The sequence below is a fragment of the Rattus rattus genome, chromosome 2, assembly GCF_011064425.1.
Source record: "Rattus rattus isolate New Zealand chromosome 2, Rrattus_CSIRO_v1, whole genome shotgun sequence".
Lineage (NCBI taxonomy): Eukaryota > Metazoa > Chordata > Mammalia > Rodentia > Muridae > Rattus > Rattus rattus.
Genome location: NC_046155.1, coordinates 121,788,271 through 121,807,306, shown reverse-complemented (window position 1 = coordinate 121,807,306; position 19,036 = coordinate 121,788,271). Strand labels below are relative to the sequence as shown.

At 50.4% G+C, this 19,036-nt stretch overlaps 1 protein-coding gene across 4 annotated transcripts in view; it reads right to left on the bottom strand.

The window, feature by feature from the left end:
- Ntrk3 (neurotrophic receptor tyrosine kinase 3) overlaps positions 1-17,828 on the bottom strand; it is a 369,825-nt gene extending 351,997 nt beyond the window's left edge. For all 4 annotated transcript variants that reach the window (XM_032893399.1, XM_032893400.1, XM_032893401.1 and 1 more), the window contains exon 1: positions 17,527-17,828. In XM_032893399.1, the coding sequence (XP_032749290.1) occupies positions 17,527-17,774 (248 nt within the window). In that variant the 5' untranslated portion in view covers positions 17,775-17,828. The remainder of the gene's footprint in view (positions 1-17,526) is intronic.
- Between the last annotated feature and the right edge of the window lie 1,208 nt (positions 17,829-19,036).

Here is a 19,036-nt window from a genome sequence, read left to right as displayed (position 1 = left end):
ATCTGCAAGTCAGAGACTCAATGGGCCCAAAGACTCAGTAGGAGTTACTGGAACAAGCCTCTCCTAACCCAGGTCAACCACAAGCTGTCCCCCTGCCACTTAGTAGGACTTGCAGGGAAAGAGGCCAGGCCAGGTAGAAAGTTAAACATATTCACCATACATCCAGGACCTGAGAGAAACAAAACATATGTCCACCAAAAGGCTCTCACAAGAATATTCATAGTGGATCTAGCCACGAGTCCAAAACTATCGGTTCTGTTTTTGGAACCCGTGGGCTGCATTTAGTTTTGGAAGTTAGGACACTACTGCGCTCTAGTTGGGTGATACCCATATTCAAGTGTTTAGGCGCATTTACTAACATTCACCGTTTCTCTGAAATATATCAGGGAAGTAGGATGAAGCCAGATAGGGGAGGTTGAGGTAAGAGGATTATTGGGATACACAGCAAAACTGTAGCTTAGGCTGGCCCTAAACCTTTTATGAAGCCAAAGCCTTAAACACTTGATCATCCGGCTTCCACCTCCCAAGAGCTGGATGATAGGTGTGTCTCACTAAAGCTTGTAGGTACACCATCGACTCTATGAAAAGCCCACGTTCACCAGGCTTTTCATATGACCTGCCTGCTCCCTCCTTTTCAGCCACAGACGACTATCAATAGAAGACCATGTGAAGACACAGCAGGAAGATGGCTGTCTGCAAACCAAAGACAGAGACTTGGGAAGAAATGGCCCTACTTGGATAGGGCCACCTTGACCTTGGATATCCAGCCTCCAATACCATGAGAAAACACATTTCTGTCGTTTTAACATACTTAGGTTATGTGATATCTGCTTTAGCTGATTTCGCTGTTACTTTTGTTTTAAATTCCAGACTTAGGGTGATGTTTTTGTTGCTTCCTGGTTCTAGGGTTCTCTTTCAATGGGTAGGAAAAGTAAAGGAGTATACGTTGAAAGTATTACCTACCAATCACCTCAGACACTGTTATTTTCTTGGTACTAAGATAAAATAAGATAAACAGAATGAAAAGCCATGGCCTTTGAGAGTAAAAGTGTTTGCAGTTACTCAGGAGGCTAAGGAAGAAGATTTCAAGTTCAAAGCCAGCCTAGGATAAAATGAGAGTTTACAGGCCAGTCTAGACAACTTAATGAGATAGGATTTCAAATTTAAAAGTGAAAAGCAGGCTTCAGAACGTAGCTACCGTGGTAGAGTGCTTTCCTAGGATGCTCAAACACTAGGTTTTGTTCCTAGCACTACAAAATTAAATAAGAACATTGTAAATAATTTTAAGACTCTATATATACCCTGTTTTCCTCTTCTTCCCTGAAACCAAGTTGTGAAAGTGGTTTATGCCGAGTTACCATTTGCATTGTTTTGCCACTTAACCGTGATCATTTACTGTCGCTGTTAGTTACGGTAATCTTTTACACATTGTCTCGGTTAGGGTTACTCTTGCTATGGTGAAACACCAAAACCAAATGCAAGTTAAGGAGGAAAGTGTTTGTTTGGCTTATACTTCCACATCACTACTCATCATTGGAGGAAGTCAGGACAGGAGCTCAAGTAGGGCAGGAACCTGGAGGCAGGAGCTGATGTAGAGGCCATAGAGGGATGCTGCTTACTGCCTTCTTCCCATGGTTTGTTCAGTCTGCTTTTTTATAGAACCCAGGACAACCTTCCTAGGTGTGACCCCATCCACAATGGGCTGGACAGTCCCACGTCAATCACTAAGAAGACACTGAGAAGATGGGGCTTGCCTATAGCCCCATCTTACTGAGGCATTTTCTCAAGTGAGGCCCCCTCCTCTGCAGTGACTCCGGCTTGTGTTAAGTTGACATGACCAGCACACATACATAGCATAAAGTGGTTTTTAATCAGCATTGTCTCGGAAACATTGCTGTTACTCTATGGGTGACCAAGTTTACTCTTTCTGACAGGAGTCCATCATTTCACTGTGACATGACTCCCTTCGGGATTCAAATGTCTCCTGGTGATGTCTCAGCGTATTTCCCGCCACTTTGCCTTTGCATGTGCTGCTATGACACATGTGGGAGCCCCAGCTTGTGCACTGAGCCTGGGTCTGAATCTTCTCAGCCATCTACACCTGTAGCCACACAACAGCGTGTATTATCTCTCTTGGCCCCTACTTCCTCATCTGTAAAATGAGAACAATCCTCCCACATGTGTTTATGGTGTTGATTAAGTGAGCTACTCTATCTACTGTGCCAGGTGCACAGAAAGCAGTCAACAGATAGCAGCTGCTTTTCCTGTGTGCTCCTGGGACTGGAGAGAGGGAATAATCCAAAACCAGGGTCTAGAGAACAAAAAGGTTCTTGAAGGTGATGCTGGAGTGATGGGAATGGCCCAGGTAAGCAGAAGGGAGACCAGAGATCTGGTTAGTCAGGAGAAGCTTCCAGACCTCAAGAGTCTGGACAGGAAATGCTTCGGAGTGTAGAAGAAATGGTCAGTCAGGTTGGCTAAGGGCTCCAGGATTCCTGTGATCATGGAGGGCCAACACCAGAGAGACATGCTCTAACCTGAAAGGCTCCAATTGCAGACAGAACTCCATTCTTTGTCTTTTGGAGTCAACGAAGCCTCGAAAGTGGCGGCTGCACAGTGGCTTCCTCTGCTTCCCCATTGAGGAAGGGCATTCTTTAAAATACAATTATTCTTTCATCCCTCAGATACATACCCCGTACCATCTATGTCTATGTGAGTTCAGGTTGTGTGAGTTCCTGAGAGGAAAGGTGTGTGGATGTGGACCAGGTCAAGCTGGATCCAGGTACAAGACAAAGGGGAGGAAGAAACAGAAGAAACCTGGTACCATAATAAAATCCTGTCAGAACCTGTTAGGAAGTAGGCTGGTGTTCTTTGAAGGGAGCGGCATTAAGACTTCTAACAATCTGAGAAACTATTCATAAAAGTCTTATGCAAAATGTAAACCACCTTTGAGCTCACTCTAGACTGTATAGCTTGAGAGCCGCAGTAGTGAACAGTCACACTCCAAGTGTAGCCAGGGCCCTGCGGTCTGTCTTCCCACAGACTAGAAATTCTCAGGCCAGAAGCAGTGTTTGAAATCAGAAAGCCTGCGCGCGCGCGCGCACACACACACACACACACACACACACACACACACACACAGAGAGAGAGAGAGAGAGAGATACACATGCACACACACACATGCACAGACACACACAGAGAGAGGTGTACACACACACACACACACACACACACACACACACACGCACCTTATCTAAAGATATGAATTATAAAATGTTCCAATCTTCGACTTTTGGAGCACTAACCAGACACCAGCTGTGAAAAATTCTGCAAGAGGAAACTTTGGTTCCCGAACAAAATTATTAAAAATATAGTATAAATAACCTTCAGGCTATGTGTGTTAGGCATATATGAAACATAAATGTATTTCATGTTCAGACTTGAGTCTCAGCCCCAGGATATATCGTTATATATATGCAAATATTCCCATGTCTGAAAGCTGTCTGAGATTCAAAGCACTTGTGATCACAAACTAAACAGAGGCAGAACGTATAGGTGGAATAGCATCTGTCTCAGAAGCCTCTGCTGGGCATGGGAAGGTCTTGAACTGAAAGCACCCTTAGCCTTAGAATTGCTCCTGGAACATAGTCACTCTTACTGTGCATGAATTCAAATTTCCCTAGAAGGTTTTTCCAGTAAGAGGAGAGTAGAGCTCAGAGCCCACAGAAGTACAGAAAGCAATGAAAATTCTATTTTCTTGTCCCAACATCCGGGGACAGGCACATGCAGCATCACCAACCTGAGAAGTCTTCTGGAGAGGTTGGAAACATACAGTGAGCCTGCTCTAGTTTATAGGTCTCCGAGGAGCTCACTACGGGGACAGAACAGAAGGAGCTATGTCAACATTATCTGTCCCCTGACCCCCTGGAGAGGTAAGGACTCACAGTAAAGGGTAACGGAGTGGAGGAGACTGTCCAGAAATCCCCGGGACAGAGGAGCTCAGACTGTATAAAGGACAGGAGTTGGGCTGGTGGGGGGCAGTCACAACCCTGGGGTGGAGCTCCAGGGCCAAGAAAGACTGAATAGTCATTCCAGGATAGGAAACAAGTCCACAAAACTACCCTCAGGTGGAGGACAGGAGATTTGTTCCTCTGAGGCCAAGGAGCAGAAGAGGGTGGGGGCTGTCAGGTTCATTCAGGCCACAGAGTGTATCCAGGTGCTGAGAGAGGAAGCTGGAGTCCCACTGTTCAATAGCCCATGAGGCCCATCTCTTCCTTCCACCCTGTACACCTCCCACCCAGGCTCACCTCAGCCCATCTGGTTTTCTGACACCCCCCCCCATCCTGATGGATTTTTTTTTTCTTTTCAAAAACTTGGCACTGAAGGTCTGGGAGGATTTTCTAAGCCACCTCTGGTTATCTTTCATCCTTTTAAGTAGATCCCAAGTGGCAGTGTCCAGAGGTAAAGGCAAGGGACCTAGAGAGTTGATGCTCAACCTGGTATATCATAAAGCAACAGAGACAATACAGACTGTCTACATGTCCCTTGCATTGCTTCTCCGTGGCTTCCACAGAAGCAGCTGGCCCACCACAGGCCCCCGGGCTGGGTAAATACCCAGATAAAAGTGAATTAATAAACATACCAAACATCTGCCTACCCAAGAGCACACAGGTCTTTGGTGTCCTCATGTCCCCTCTCTCCTTCTAGATCCCTGGGCTTGCCTTCTAATCAAACCACTTGTCTCCCAATCTTTGTTTCACATAGACAGAGAGTGACACAGTAGAAATGGAACTCAACTTCCTGTCTTCCTGTCTTCCATGGGGCTTCTGTGGGTAACAGCAGAGCCAGTGGATGAACTTTATAGCCAAGAGGTACCAACCTGAGATCTCACAACACTGATAACAGGCATCCAAGGGACCTGGGGCAGGCAAGTGGAGAATGTCTAAATCTCCGTTTAGGAACGCTATTCCCTGTCTACCTTGGGAATCCATAGTTTTACACACACACACACACACACACACACACACACACACACACACACACACGCACTTTCCTTTGAACTTTTTTCATCATATGAAACCTCCTTTCTAACCAGCCACAGATCATCTGTCTAAATTTAAGGTTCAAGGGGAGAAAATGGTTATTTTCACCAAACTGGACCCCAGGGCTTAGCACTGTGTCAGGGCTGTGACTGGTGCCATAAGCTAGGATGACAAAACCTGGACTCCTTCCTTCCTGTTTCCTACAGCTGGAAGAGCAGAGCTTGCCCTGTCAGCACATCTATCCACATCTTCCATAGTCCAGTTGCTAGGAGAGTCTGGACAACAAGACCAGTGCCAGACACCTGGGTACCACACTGTCTATGTCCAACCACAGCCCAGTGCCCACAGTGGGCCAAAGTGTCAACATCAGGCCCCATGAGCTCTTTGTCTGCTGCGTACTTTGAAAACTGTCCTTGGGAAGATCTCTATCGGTCACAACTACCCCAAGGACAGAGCCAGACGCTCCGATAGAGCACAAGGACCTTCCATGAAAGAGGGAGAGCTATAGCGGGAGACACTCAATTCTAAAACCCAGACACTTCCTGGCAGTCTTCTTTCACTACTAAGAACTGAGGGGCCCTTGCTCCTCCTCCATGCTACTCCCTTCTGGGTGCATTCAAGACAAGTTGTCTGCCAAGGAAATATAACTCTCTCAACCATAGCCTTGCCCCTCCCCAACATAGCCTTGCCCCTCCCCAACATAGCCTTGCCCCTCCCCCAACATAGCCTTGCCCCTCTCCCCTTCCCTCATGTTATTTCCCACTCGGTGTCTTCTCACCACATTTGTTAAAATGACTGCCACTTAAGAGGTGGCAGGGAGTCAGAAACACAATCTGGAGCAAAGCTGATATTAAATAACTTCCTGAGCCTGCATGCCTGCCAATGTTCCCTCCTGAGTGTCAGGTACGTCCATAAGGAGGCTAAGAGGGGAATGAATCCAGAGAAACCCCTGTTCTAGCCTCAGGGCCACTCCTCCACTGAGAGACGGCCCCTACCTCCTCCAGGCTGTGTGCATCACCAGCAAGGTCCGAAATTTAGCCATTATCAGTACACAGTTGTTACTTGACCCCACCTCACCCTGAACACACAAAGCAAAGGTCATACAATCACCCCAGAAGCACCCTCTAGCCAACAAGGCCAGCTCCCATTTTTCAGATAGATACACTGACCACAGGACCTCCAGTCTCTTAGCTAAGGCAAACCCTACGTATTAAAACATCCCCAACATATGAACATCCACCACAGAGAGGTAGTGAAGAGAGAGAAAGGGAGAGAGAGAGAGGGAGAGACACCCTAGGAAACACCAAGAAAGGTCTGAAATTAGATGCCAAGATTGATTGGTGACAATTAAGTTAGTCCATTTGTGACTTCCTCCTACAGGTCCAGGCAAGAAACACCACTAACAGCTACCAGTGTGCTAACAGCCTCAGCAGTCAGAAATATAAGTAGTGCCAATCCCATTGATAGATCCTCTGAATCTGATGTCTCCTGGCCAGAGAGCCTATCCCTTCTACTCCAATAATACCTACCCAATACTTGCTGTTCTCCATTCCAGCCACTGGGTAGCGCTGCTCCCCCAGTGAATAGGAACCACAGAATATTTGTTAAAGAAGCAAATAAAACGACCCCATCAAGCCCACAGGATTTCTGGGTTGTGACTTAGCTTTATCCTTCTTCTGGAAAAAGACAGGCTAGTCGCTAAGAATCTACTGTGTTCCAGACTTTCCACACGTCATGCAATTTAATCCCTGTGGCATCTTCTCACAACCACACCTCCTGGTAACACCTCACCTTTCAGGTTGAAGGGGGGAAAAGGTACACAGAGAAACAAAGTAACTTCAGTCGCCATTTAAACATGCAAGAAGGGCACAACTGGAAACCTGGGTTTGACACCAAATGTAATGACCTTTTTGCACTGCACAAATAGACCTCCCTTGAAACCTCGATACGTGTGGTGAGCTGTGGTTAAATCAGGCTGGTTGGTCATGACCTCAGAGTTGCAGGTGCAGTAGACTTTTCTCAACGGAGCAATCATAATAGGCTTCATAGCACCTACAGCAGAAATCGTGGTCTAGTGCCCTCTTGTGGCTTAACATGGAACTGAAGCGAATATACTTGATTGGTATGGTTGGGCTGAAGGAATTCAGAGTTGCTCCCTACCACAATGAAGACCTAAACTCTTCCTTCTAGGGCAAGTCCTGGAGTCCCCTCTGTGGCTAGCAAGCTAATTTGATTACAGTAACCAAAAGGGAACCCACTAGTGAATGCCAAATGATATGAGGCAAGGATAGCAATGAAGCCATGTGGGACAATACTGGCCAGAGGCTAGGTACTCCAAACTTAACCTGGTCAAAGGTTTCTGTCATCCAAATTCCTGGTGCTGGAGATGGGGAAGGCTTTGCCTGGAGCACTCTGACACTTGGTAGGCCAGCATATGGTAAGAACCATATGTTCCCTGTCCAGGTGACAGACAAATGCTTCTGCTACTTAGTCCCCTCCGCCCCCTAAACGTACACCATGGTGGCTCTCCTACTGCCTCCTGCAGCTAGTTCTAGGTGCTGACTACTCTCACAACATCCTTTAATCCTTATCTCCCAGAGCCTCCGGATCGTTACTGTTCCCCACCTCCTACAAGCTCCACACACCAGTCAGACTGTGGGTACCCATTCCAGGAAAGGCACCTCACGGCCCAACTGACCCAATTTCTGTCACAGAGCTATTGAGGGACTTGGCTGGGTCCAAAGACAACAGAGGCAGGAAAGTCCAAACCTCCTGAAGCCACACTGAGCTGCCTCTCAGAGAAAAGAACAGCAGAAATGCTGGGGGCATGGGAACTCTTCTAACAGAACCCCTAAGAGGAGATGAATCTGTGGGAAATACCAGAAGTGGGAAGAACAGACGAAGGGCATGGAAATACCCTTGCTTGTGAAGATGCCAGTCTGGGATGCTCTGACAGGAAGAGGAAGAAAAACAGCCTTCAGAGCCTTACACGTCCTCACTGCAATCTTACAAGCAACAGTGGGCTCTTCTTTATCAGCACCGTTTTCATATAAGGAAACAAAGGGCCAAAGAGGAAAAATAAAATAAAATAGCCAGTCCAGGTTACCACGGAGAAGTGGCAAGGTCATAATCAGAAACGCCACGTTGTCATTGCCCTGCGTACAAGGTTATTCGTGCAAAGGATTCAGCTCACTCGGAGTGCTGTAAATGCTCAACCCGCTCCTGCTTTTCAGTGGCTTGGCCTTGAAAAATTACTCAAAAAGAAACTGGTGGGCAGAGATGGGTCATTAGAAAGAGGGCTTTGCCTGTATCCCTGGGCCAGGCAGCTGTGAGCTATCCTAGGCCCTCAAGCTCAGCACAGAGCAGATGATCGAGCTTCCAAGTGCTGGTAACAAGTCCACGGGACTGGAGAGTACAAGAAATCAAACATCCTGCTCAAATCTGCCTAGAACAGAGGAGTCTCACAGCAGGCAACCGCTAACCTGATGACCTGTTAGCAAGACGTTTTCATACCCACTGGTGCACATTCCCCCAAGGTCTGGAGGGGTTAACACAAACCACCAAGCTCCCCACCTCTAGAAAGAGCCAGAGTGCCGCTTTTACTGAGCACCTACTTGGCATTCTGTAGTTGTCAAACTTGAATTGGAGGGCAGAAAGGTAAAAGCTATTCCCGCGCTCTGACCAGCAGATTCAACAGCCTGAGCAAATGGTATGTGTAAAGCTCACTTCTTCCAAGACCCTGATTCCAGTGTCACTACTAACTTTCTGTGTCCTATCAAGCCTGGGATTTTCCTGGGCAGGAACATATGTCCCTTTAGTTCGTTTCCAAAACTATGCTCCCTCCTGCTGCTTCTGAGACTGAGATGAGGGAGAAGAGGATGTTCCCTCCATCATAGGCTCCCTACAGCTTCCTCCCAGGGAGCCGGCTAAGCCAAAATACCCAGGTTGGGAGCCTCACATCCCCAGACCACACAAATAGAACGAGAGTAGAGCCGGCTCTACAGAGCAGCCCTCCCAGCCAGAAGCTTAGCCCTGACTCCTGGCAGGCTCCAAAAGCTCAGGCTGGCAATCGACCTGCCACTACCCCAGCTCCAGCTCTCTCTGGGTGAAACCACCAAGAATCGACGCGTGCATCATGCTGCCCTCTGGTGGCCACCAGGAGTCTACACACAGAGAATCTCGGCGAGCAATAAGCCAGCGGCTTTAAGGTTTGTTTACAGCAACCTCAGACGTGATGTGCAGGGAACACTGAGGAGAGGCACTTGTGCGTGCATAAAGACGCCCCCAGATACGCACGCACAGCACAATGTACTGCTTCAGGAAGCCTGCATTAGGACTTCGAGTCTCACATCGCTCACCGCTCCCTTCGTTTCTCTCTCTCCAGGGAATCTCACGAATCTTTCCTGCCCCTGCAATCCCTAAGCCTCTGGTGCAGACACAAAAGGGCAGTAGGAGGAGACCTAGAGAAGCAAGGCCCAGCATCCGTGTCTGCTTTGCGCTCCTAGCTTACTGGGCTGGGACATATCAATTCATCTGTCTGCCAAGTTCTTCCTCTGAAAAATTGGATCTAGTCCAAATGATTCTCCACCTCCTTTTCCTGATTTATGGCTCAAAGTCTTGATCTTTTTCCTAATTCAAGTCCTCCCAGTCATCCAGAAATGGAAACAGCCAACATGGCAATAGATGCTTCACAGGGCCTGTGAAGGAGGAGGTCAGTCATCACTTAATCACTTAATAATACCCTGAGACCCTGCGGGAAAGGATGAGTTAGCTAACCCCACTGCAAGAGTAGAAACTGGGGCCAGCGAGGTTCTATGATGTAGCAAGTTCATACAATCATGGGGCAGTGGCAATAGGGCTTGCCCAGCGATGTTTTGCAGGACCCTCAAGCTGTCTCCATGGGGACAGTGGTTGTCATCTCTCATGGTCATGGCTTATCACTAGAGGAGAGAGATGATACATCTATGGGCAAGAAGCACGGAAAGTCTAGGGAGAGGAAAGGACTGGAGGAAGTGAAGACCACTGATTCCCAGAGACAGTAACATGGAGGCCCAATAACACCTAGAACTCGCCACTCAGGAATCATACTCCCAACGTCAGCAGCCAACTAGAACTGACCAGCTCTTCAGATTCCCACACACCTTCTGCTTGCATCCAAAGACAGTTCTGATACCCTAAAGCTCTAAGAGAAGTTACCCAGCCCTCTCCTCCCCTATCCAGTTCCTCTCTGTTCATGCACATCAGGAACACTGGCCTCATAATCAGGCTTCAAACCAGAGAGGGGATGACGACCGCACAGCAAGCAGCTTCCAGAATCCCTGCCAGACTCGGCTTGCACATGGGCTACTGTGGAGTCCGGAGACCTCAGAGGCCAGGACAATGTGGGGGAAGCCAAGGGTCCCTGGGAAAAAGGTGGGGCACAGCCTCCAGGAAGGTCAGTACTTTGGGAACAGAAGAGAGAGAGAGAGAGAGAGAGAGAGAGAGAGAGAGAGGGACCATAGCCTCCGTCTCCATTAGAGGTCTGTCTGAGGCTCTGTTGCTCTATAAACACCACCCTCACAAACATCCTACCAGCCTTCCTTGCGATACCAGCCGGGGTAGTTCTCACTCAGGAAGCTAGAAGGGTATGAAGTAAAGCCTTGAGAGCCTCCTTGAGTCAGTGTCCAGCCTCTTATTTTACTATTAACTTATAACAGTAATATATTCACCTACATGTATATCTAGGCATATGATCGCATACATTATGTATCCATATCATCCAGAAGGATATAGACAATCACCTTAATATTTAAATGCCAGAATGTCTTAAAATGCCAGACTGTGTGAAGTCAAGGTCCTTCTTAGACTCAGCTTCCCCATCTGCAAACAGGACTAGTTTATATTTAATTCATAGGGTTGGAGCAGTGTCTGGGATACAGTTAAGTGTTGAATAAATGATACTTATAGTCATTTATCTGGTCTTTACAATAACCAGTTTTCTAGTACTTAGTACTGTGATCAGTTTACTGAGCACGCGGGCAGACTGACTCTTATTAGTAGTGACCACATGTTGACGGTTTTCTCTTCGCCGGGGTGTGACGTGGGACACTGTTTTAACAGTGATCTCCTATGTTACTTATCTCTGCCTTACAGATAAGGAACTCAAGGCCCTTGGGAGCAAAGGGATTTGTCCACAGCTAGAGAGAAGCCAGGCCGGAAAGAGCAGTGGGAGACAGAGATTGCCCGAATCTCCAAGTCTAATGATGTCTGCTTGGAGTTAGGATCCTAAATCTTCAACCACCCTAAACCACATGACCCTTTGTGGTGGCACAAGCCAAGCAGAGGCACCAGAGGCAGAAGTTGAAGCCAGGAGAAAGGACTCCCAGACCTGCTGAGTGCCCCGTTCCCCAGCCATCCGTGTAAATAGCTCAGCAGAGCTCTCCTTGAGTTTATTCCTAATTGGCGTGGGCTGCAGGCTCCAAGGAGCCCCAGGGCTGCCAGCTTTCACATAGTTGCTGCCTCTGGGGACCCTGAATTTGGAAACATTGCCCCAGTGGGAGACACGGGAATGGAGGAGGCTCTAGCTTTGACAAAGTTCCCCCAAACAGGGGGCAGGGTAGTGCAGGAGGTCACACCAAGCACCTGGGAGTGCCACTGAGAAAAGAAGCCGCCAATACTCTGGGTAACCCGCTGAGTCCCTTGTTCTCAGGGCCCTGAATCCTTGGGAACATGAGGAAGATCATGCCTACAGCCTTCCAGGCCCCCAGCTCCAACTTCTGGGGAGCCTTACCTTACACACGGGAGAAGCAAACATTGTGGTGATCCCTCCCCAAGTGGGGGAAGACTCCAGAGAACTCTCGGTGGAGGGAAGCACTTGAGTTGTCACTCTTGATGAGGCAGGCCATCCGAAGGAAGCCTGCACCCATGACCAGCTACCAACAATTCTTTTTGTTTTCCAAAGCAGAGTCCAGAGCATGGCTCAGAGAGTGACAATTGACTCTGGCTTATCTATCACACTGGGTCACCAGCAGATCTGGGTGACAGGGTCTCCATCCAAGCCAGTCACACAACAGCCAGTTACCCTTTCCAAGTCTCTAAGAGCAGAGTGGTTCTGTAATGCTGCTCTTTGGTCAACAGGGCCTTCTGGCAGAAAGTTTTCCATATTTCCCTTTTGGGAAACAGGTCAACAGGGTACCCAACTGAAGGGAGGGTCAGCCCAAGGACAATGGAGCCATGGAAACCAGAGCACCAGTGGGGGTGCACTGAAGAATGGCTGCCAGCTCTCCCAACACCTCTCGTCCTATCTGTTGGAAACTTCATGGTAACTCAGTCCTCTAAGACTACAGTTCTGCTCTTGTTTTTCTTTGAAGAATCTGTAAAATGGGGATATCAGCCCTGCTTATACAACTCAAATAGCTCTTGCAAAAACCAGCTGAACAACTGCGAACTGGGACTTGTGATACAAATGCCTGGTGGACAACTCTGGGGAGCTGCGTCCACTACAGACGGCATCATTTGAGTGATGGCCTGGCTTCTGGAGGGGGGATGTGTGACCAGCACTGAAACCTGTGATAGAGAAAAGAACCACCCCTGGGTCCACTCAGCCATGTCCCATCTTATATCCCACCTATCCACGCTGGTTAACAAATGTCTTCAGCAAAGCACTAAGTAGAAAGCTGGAGAAATAAATTCCAAAGTCACCTCTCCTGTCCAGTCCCCTCCAAATGCAATGTCTACCACTTGCAAAAAGGGCACCATGTTGTTCTGCTTATGCATGATTTAGCAATAAAATATATATCTCACAAGCCCCAAACACTCATATTTATTAAATTATCATATGCTTGGATATCTCTAATCCGTACATTAAATATTAAATATCTCCTCTTATAGGAGGCAAGAATAATTTACGATAGATGTTCTAATATTTTCCCATACACAGTTGGAACTGCATCCCTCCAGCAAATGGATGACACCTTTGCAAGGACATCTCCTCTAGGCCTAAGCCCAGGGTTGGGAATGTGGGTCACAGAGTCAGTTGCCCAACCTCTAAGGAAAGGCTAAGGACCCTAAAAGCGGTCTAGAGGTCTATCTATCTGGTCCAGGCAGTTACTGAAAAATTTATCCTGTGTCACAAACTCTGCCAAGTAAATTCTGGTTGACCTGACTTTTCTAGACATGAGGAAGGAAGATGGGGGAATGACAGTGGATCGCAGCCAGTGTGGACTCTCCTGGTGCCCACCTCTTAGCGGTATCACAAGGTCACTCTCATTCTCCCAGAGAGATCCTTAAAAGAGGTTAATCCTCCAGGGGGATGTTTCCTGGCGCTGAGAGGGCAGACGTCCAAGTTGGAAGGGACACTCTGACCCACGGCCTGGATTCCCAGTTAGATTTACAGGCTCAAAGTGGCTGCAGCCCTCCAAGACATCTCCAGGCAGATGGGAAAAGCCAGGTTATAACTCACTGTATCTTGTTCTTCTCTTATTCCCAGCCTGCCACTGTCCCCCCAAGGCACATGAGCCCTGCAAGAGTCACTCAATGGAAAACCCGAGATGGGGGCCCCAGGTCACAGAGAAAATGTCTCGACACTGGTAAGGGCCATACACAGAAAGGGCCATGGATACTCACATACCCATCTGGAGTGTGGCCATCATCCTTTCTAGATGGGAAGGGTCAGCTAGCACATTCAGGCAAGGCAAAGATTAGATTTCCAAGGCAGGACACAGAGAGCAGCTGGCACCCTGCATGACCCTAAGGAATCCCCCAGACTCAGATCAACCCTCCTATGCCCACCATAAAGCACTCTCAAAGCTTTAGCCAGTGGTCTCCTGGACTTGCCCAAACTACCATGTTCTTAGTTCTCAGGTAGCCTCAGAGCTGATGTCCTTGGCCCCAGAGGTTACTATGGAAGCTTAGCCTTCCAGCCACACTGAAGCTGAGGATTCTGGGTCATGGGACATACTGAAATCCAACAACAACCTGGCCTCAGTATAAAATCCTGCCACCAAAGGAGTCTACCACCCTAGCTTTCATCCTAGAAATAACTCTATACAGGGTCTAGTGCCTCTTCCTTTCAAATCGCACCTCCAAGGCCTGTCTCACCTCTGCCTACCCTCTCAGGCTTAACCCCAATCCTGGGCCTCTGAACCTCTATGGCCCTGGTTCATACTTTCGCTAGGATTCTAGTTCTCACCGGCCTTTGTCAAGGCTGGGTCATCCACCTCATTCCTTAAAATCGAGAAGCCTAGAGAGCGGAGCCCCCAGATGCCCGCTTCGGCCTGCAGAGCGTCTCCAAGGGAAAGGGAAATAAAGGAAACAAAAACCCACCAAATGCCTGGAACCCTGATATACAAATGGCGGCTCAGTGCCCCAGACGGTCTTTACTGGCCCTGGCAAGTGATCTCAAGAGCATCTGACCCAGCGATGCCACAGCTCTACCTCCGTCTTCTTTCCACCACTCAAAGGACACACCATCCCAAGCCAACACAACCTTTTAGGCCCAGCCTAAGGAGGCAGCCTAGAAACACACCATCTTGGCCACCACCCTCCTGCCTTTGTGACGTCAGAGCCTAGTTGGGTGTGGCTGCCCATGGACCCTTCTGGATAAGTTTATGGTGTATTAAGAGCAACAGTAGCAATACAAGGCTGCCCTTTTGAACAGAAAAGCAGCTGGACTATGACTGGATGGAGACGAGGTCTACCCTTCTGCCCTTTGATGCCTTGCTGCTGATTTCCATCTTGTAATAACAAGATAGCCAAGGGGGGTGGGGTCTCTTCTACCCAAAGCTCTGGACAGGCATGGCCACCACAAGAATTAGGGCCACAAGGAAACAAAACCTTGTCTGTCTAAAAACTCAACAAAGAGTTCACTCTCAGAGGAAGGATACTTTAGAAGGGCCGGAGAAGATACCTTCTCTTCATGCCCAGAATCTGTTCAGCTACATGTCATTGCCCAGAGCTCCAGGCTGACAGGCAATGCCCCCTCCTGACCCTGTATTTCTAGAAACATAAATCTGAAGGATACATTTCCAGGCCACACTAGGGTTGGACCCTCTCCTGCCTTCTGTTCCTCTGTCTTTAAGCCCCACCTCTTCCAGTAGGCCTTGGGTTGGGGACCTGGGATATATGTTGGACAGACTAGTATTCAATGCTAGGGTCGGAGGGTAGGCTTGGGAAAGGCCACCTATCCCCTTAATCTTCCACGTCTTTAAGGGTAAGATGGGAGGGGACAAGGGCATGCTCTTCCCTGGACGAACAGGACTCCTTCTCCTTCTGGAGACTCTGCCTCCGGGTTGGGAGTCTGAGCCCTTTCTTGAGTTTAGCCAATACCAGACACAGACATAACAGGACACTGGGGGGGAAGATGGGGTGAGGAAGGGTCATCCAACCCCTGACCTCTGACCTTCTCTACCACTTATTCTTTGGAGTCAGATGGATTCAGGAGAGGGTCCTGATGGCCTGCTAGAGTGCAATTCACACTGAGGGACTCCCAATATCCCTGCTCAGATCTCCTCAGACACTCTTGTGGGATTCTCTAAGGCCCGAAAGGAGCAAGAGAGGCCAACTGTATCCCCTCCTCCCACCAGTGTCTCCAGAAACAACTAATCCTACTCTTCCCTATAGAACTGCTTCCCCAAACCTCATTTTGAGAGGTGTGACACCTCTTAGTGACCATAAAGAGCCTATCTGATTGTGACCAACCCTGCCTCCCTGAGGGTTCCCGGGGATATACACATCCTTGGAGCAAAGAACAAGGCAGACACAGCTCACTGACTCCCAAACTCTCCAATCCTGGGCACATCCTGAAAATCTCCAAGCCCAGCTCCAGAGCACAGATCACTAAGCTCTTTCCACTCATCCCTCCAACCCAGGGACCCCAGATGGTGCACTTCTAGCTTCCCTGAGACAATTTTCCTCCAGATCTTGCTCCCAGAGAGATGCTGGCCTGCGAGTCGGTAGAGGCTCTTCCCTTGTCCTCTTCCCCCTCCCCTTGCCCCTTTGCTGTCTATCTGGTCAGCCTTGGCCAGCATGGATGTGGTAAGGAGTGAAAGGCAGAGCTAAGATATGGGCCAGGCTTGTCTCCAGGAGTCAGAGACATCTTCCAGGGCTGTCCGTCTCCCTCAAAGTGTAAGCTGTCTCCCTTAAACCAAGAGAGCTGGTGGCTTTGGAGAGAGCCTGACTGCAATTCCTCCAGGCTTTGTAGTCCTGAGGCAGTGGCTGGAGCAAAGATGGGGAGGAAACTGAGAGGGCAGTTCCCACAGCACACTGGGTCCCTTCTTGCTCTAGTCTGTCCCCAAGGCAAAGAGCTACCCTAAATGTCTCCCTCGGAGCCTGGCCACCATCCTACCCAGTCCTGGAGTTCCCAAGGGATGGGAACACTGGGGCAAAAAAACCAATGAGCTTTCCTCTGAACATCCCAGGGCTATCCACACCCTTCTCAGGGCAGAGAGGTAGGAGGAGTGGTGGTCACCTGGCTGAAGAATGAAAGAGAGGCTATGGAGGCTCCTAGCACCCAAGCCCTTCCTTTCACTCCTTCACAGGCCCCATCCCTACCAAAGAAACACAACAACAAGAAATGAGCAGGCCACTACCGCAGGTCCCACTCAGACGGGGCAAACGAGCCAAACGCCACGCAGAGTTCAATTTTTGAGGGGAAAAAAAAAGGAACCGCAGAATTGTGGAAGAAATCCCCTTCCCAAATCACAGAGCCTCTTCGCTCTTCCTCCTCCATCAGCCTGACTCAGAATTATCCTGGGCAGTTATGGAAGCCCAAGCCAGGAAAGGGTCTGTAGGCGCCCAGATGCAGATGAGGGTGGGAAAGGGGGGGATGTCTCGGAAATGCCCAAAATGGGGTTGGAGAAGGCGGCGGGGGGAAAGGAAAAGCAAAGAGGTAGGCGTCCATGACGGCCTGAACACGTCCGAAGTCTCCTCAGGAGCAGCCAGCTTCCAACTTGTTTACTTATTGGCATGTTTTGCTGTCTCCAAAAGGAAACAGTTAAAAAAAAAAAATCTCAATTGGTTCTCAAGCAGTCCCTAAGTCCCTATCTGTCACCTTCCCTCCTCAGCTAAGGATAGCCTCCGCCGCTGCTATCTGCCACCGCCTGTCAGGAAACCGAGCCGCCTCTACTTTATTCCACTTGAGCGTGGCCAAACTGTTGCTATTTAGTGGGGGGCAAAGAACCCAATTCGCACCCTCGAAACGAGCCGGCAAAGGGTTGGGGGCGGGGACAGGAGCTGGGCCCCGGGTGCACTCCGCCCGGAAGGTCCTCTCCTGGGAGAGGTACCCACCAGCATCATCGGATCACGCCTGGCTACGGCTGGAGTCACCTGGAACACGCAGCCCTACAGCATCTCCCGAGCCAGGGCGAGCCTGATGCGCACCCGGCGGGCTGCGAACAGAGGCGAGCTGGGGAGCGCAGGGCCGGTTCCCGGGCCGCGGGCGGGCAAGAGAGAGACGCGGAGCTGGGGCGGGGGTTGTGGGGGCGGGCTGGGCAGCGGCCGCCTGACTTACATGGAAGTGATATTCCTTGAGATGTCCGTGATGTTGATGCTGGCGTTCCCATTGCTGTTCCCTGAATCCTGCCCTTCCAGGAGGGGAAAGAGGTTCCCATCGTCCGGCCGCCGGCAATTGATCTCAGTCTTGCTGCAGACACAATTTGCAGGGCAAGCCAGCACGGAGCCCACATAGTCCAGCCAGACGCTTCCCAGCAAGAAAATCCGCCAGAAACTACACTTGGCTGGGCAAAGAGAGACATCCATCTCCGATCGCTGCTTCTAAAAAGAGGAGGAGGAGGAGAGAGAGGGGGGGGGGGGGGGGAGTGGGGGGGGGAGCGGGTGGGGGAGAGGAGGGGGGGAAGGGGAGGGGGGCCTCTGCCTTTGAAACGCCGAACGATCAGATGCAAAATCCTTCAGCGTCGGAAACCATCGCGGCCACCGCCGCCGCCGCCGGGTGGGAGCCGCGGGGAGCGCCTAGTGGCGCGGTCTGCCGGGCATGGTGGCCGGCTCGGCGCTCGCCGGCTTGCGGGGTCCAGGAGCTCTGGAAACGAGGCGCGCTCTCCGACTCCGAGACTTTGCAGGGTGGCAACAACAGACGGTGGGAAGGCAAAAATAATAATAATAAAAAAAGAAAAAAAATGGTGCTAAAGTCACCAAGTACCACCTCCTGGGCAGAATTAAAACGGACACACCTGCAAAACACACTCGCACACACTCACATACACACGCGCGGAGCTGGAGGAAGGAGAAGAAGGAAGATGCAGTCGGAGCTGCAGCAGCAGCCGCGAATGGCTCGCTACGCGCCTGCAGAAATGTACAAGTGCTCCGAGCCTTACGAAACGCACGGGTTATCGGAGCGTCTTCCTCGGCTCCCTCCCTCCCTCCTCCCCTCCCTCCTCCCTTCCCTCCTCGCGGCCTCCTCCCCCCGCCCCCCGCCCGGGCTGGGAGAGGCAGGAGAGCGGAATCTCCCCCTCCCTCCCCTCCCCACACCCCTCCCTCTCCCCGCCGGTCCTCTCCCTCCTGCTTCCCCACCCACCCACCCACTCGCCGGCTCTAGGCTCTCGCCGGTACCGCCACCCGGAGCCGCGCCGCTGCCCGCCCGCTCCACGCCTAGCGGCCCCGCGCCCGCTCGCTGCAGCCGAGGGGAAACCGAGACGAAAAGGAAAAGTTGCAGTTGGGATTCCGAGGGTCGGCGTTGGGGGGGAGAGTTGGCAAGCTGGCTGAGCCACACGAAAGGCGTTCTCCCTTCCACTTTTTGGCCCTTGTGCTGCCCGGTTTTGCTGCAATCTCCTCCGCGTGAGGAAGCGAAATGAGCGTGGCCGAGGTGACCTGGGGTGCTCCCCAGCCTGGGTGAGGGGCTCGGGCTCGCGGACAGTGGCGGGGACAGGAGCGCACAGGAACCCAAGCGAGGCGGCCAGAGACATCGGCCGCAGACGTGCAGATCTAGATCTGAATGACACTTATATGGGTAACCAAGAGTCCCGGGAGCTGGGCTCGGCTTGGGAGGGCACTGCGGGGCATGGCAC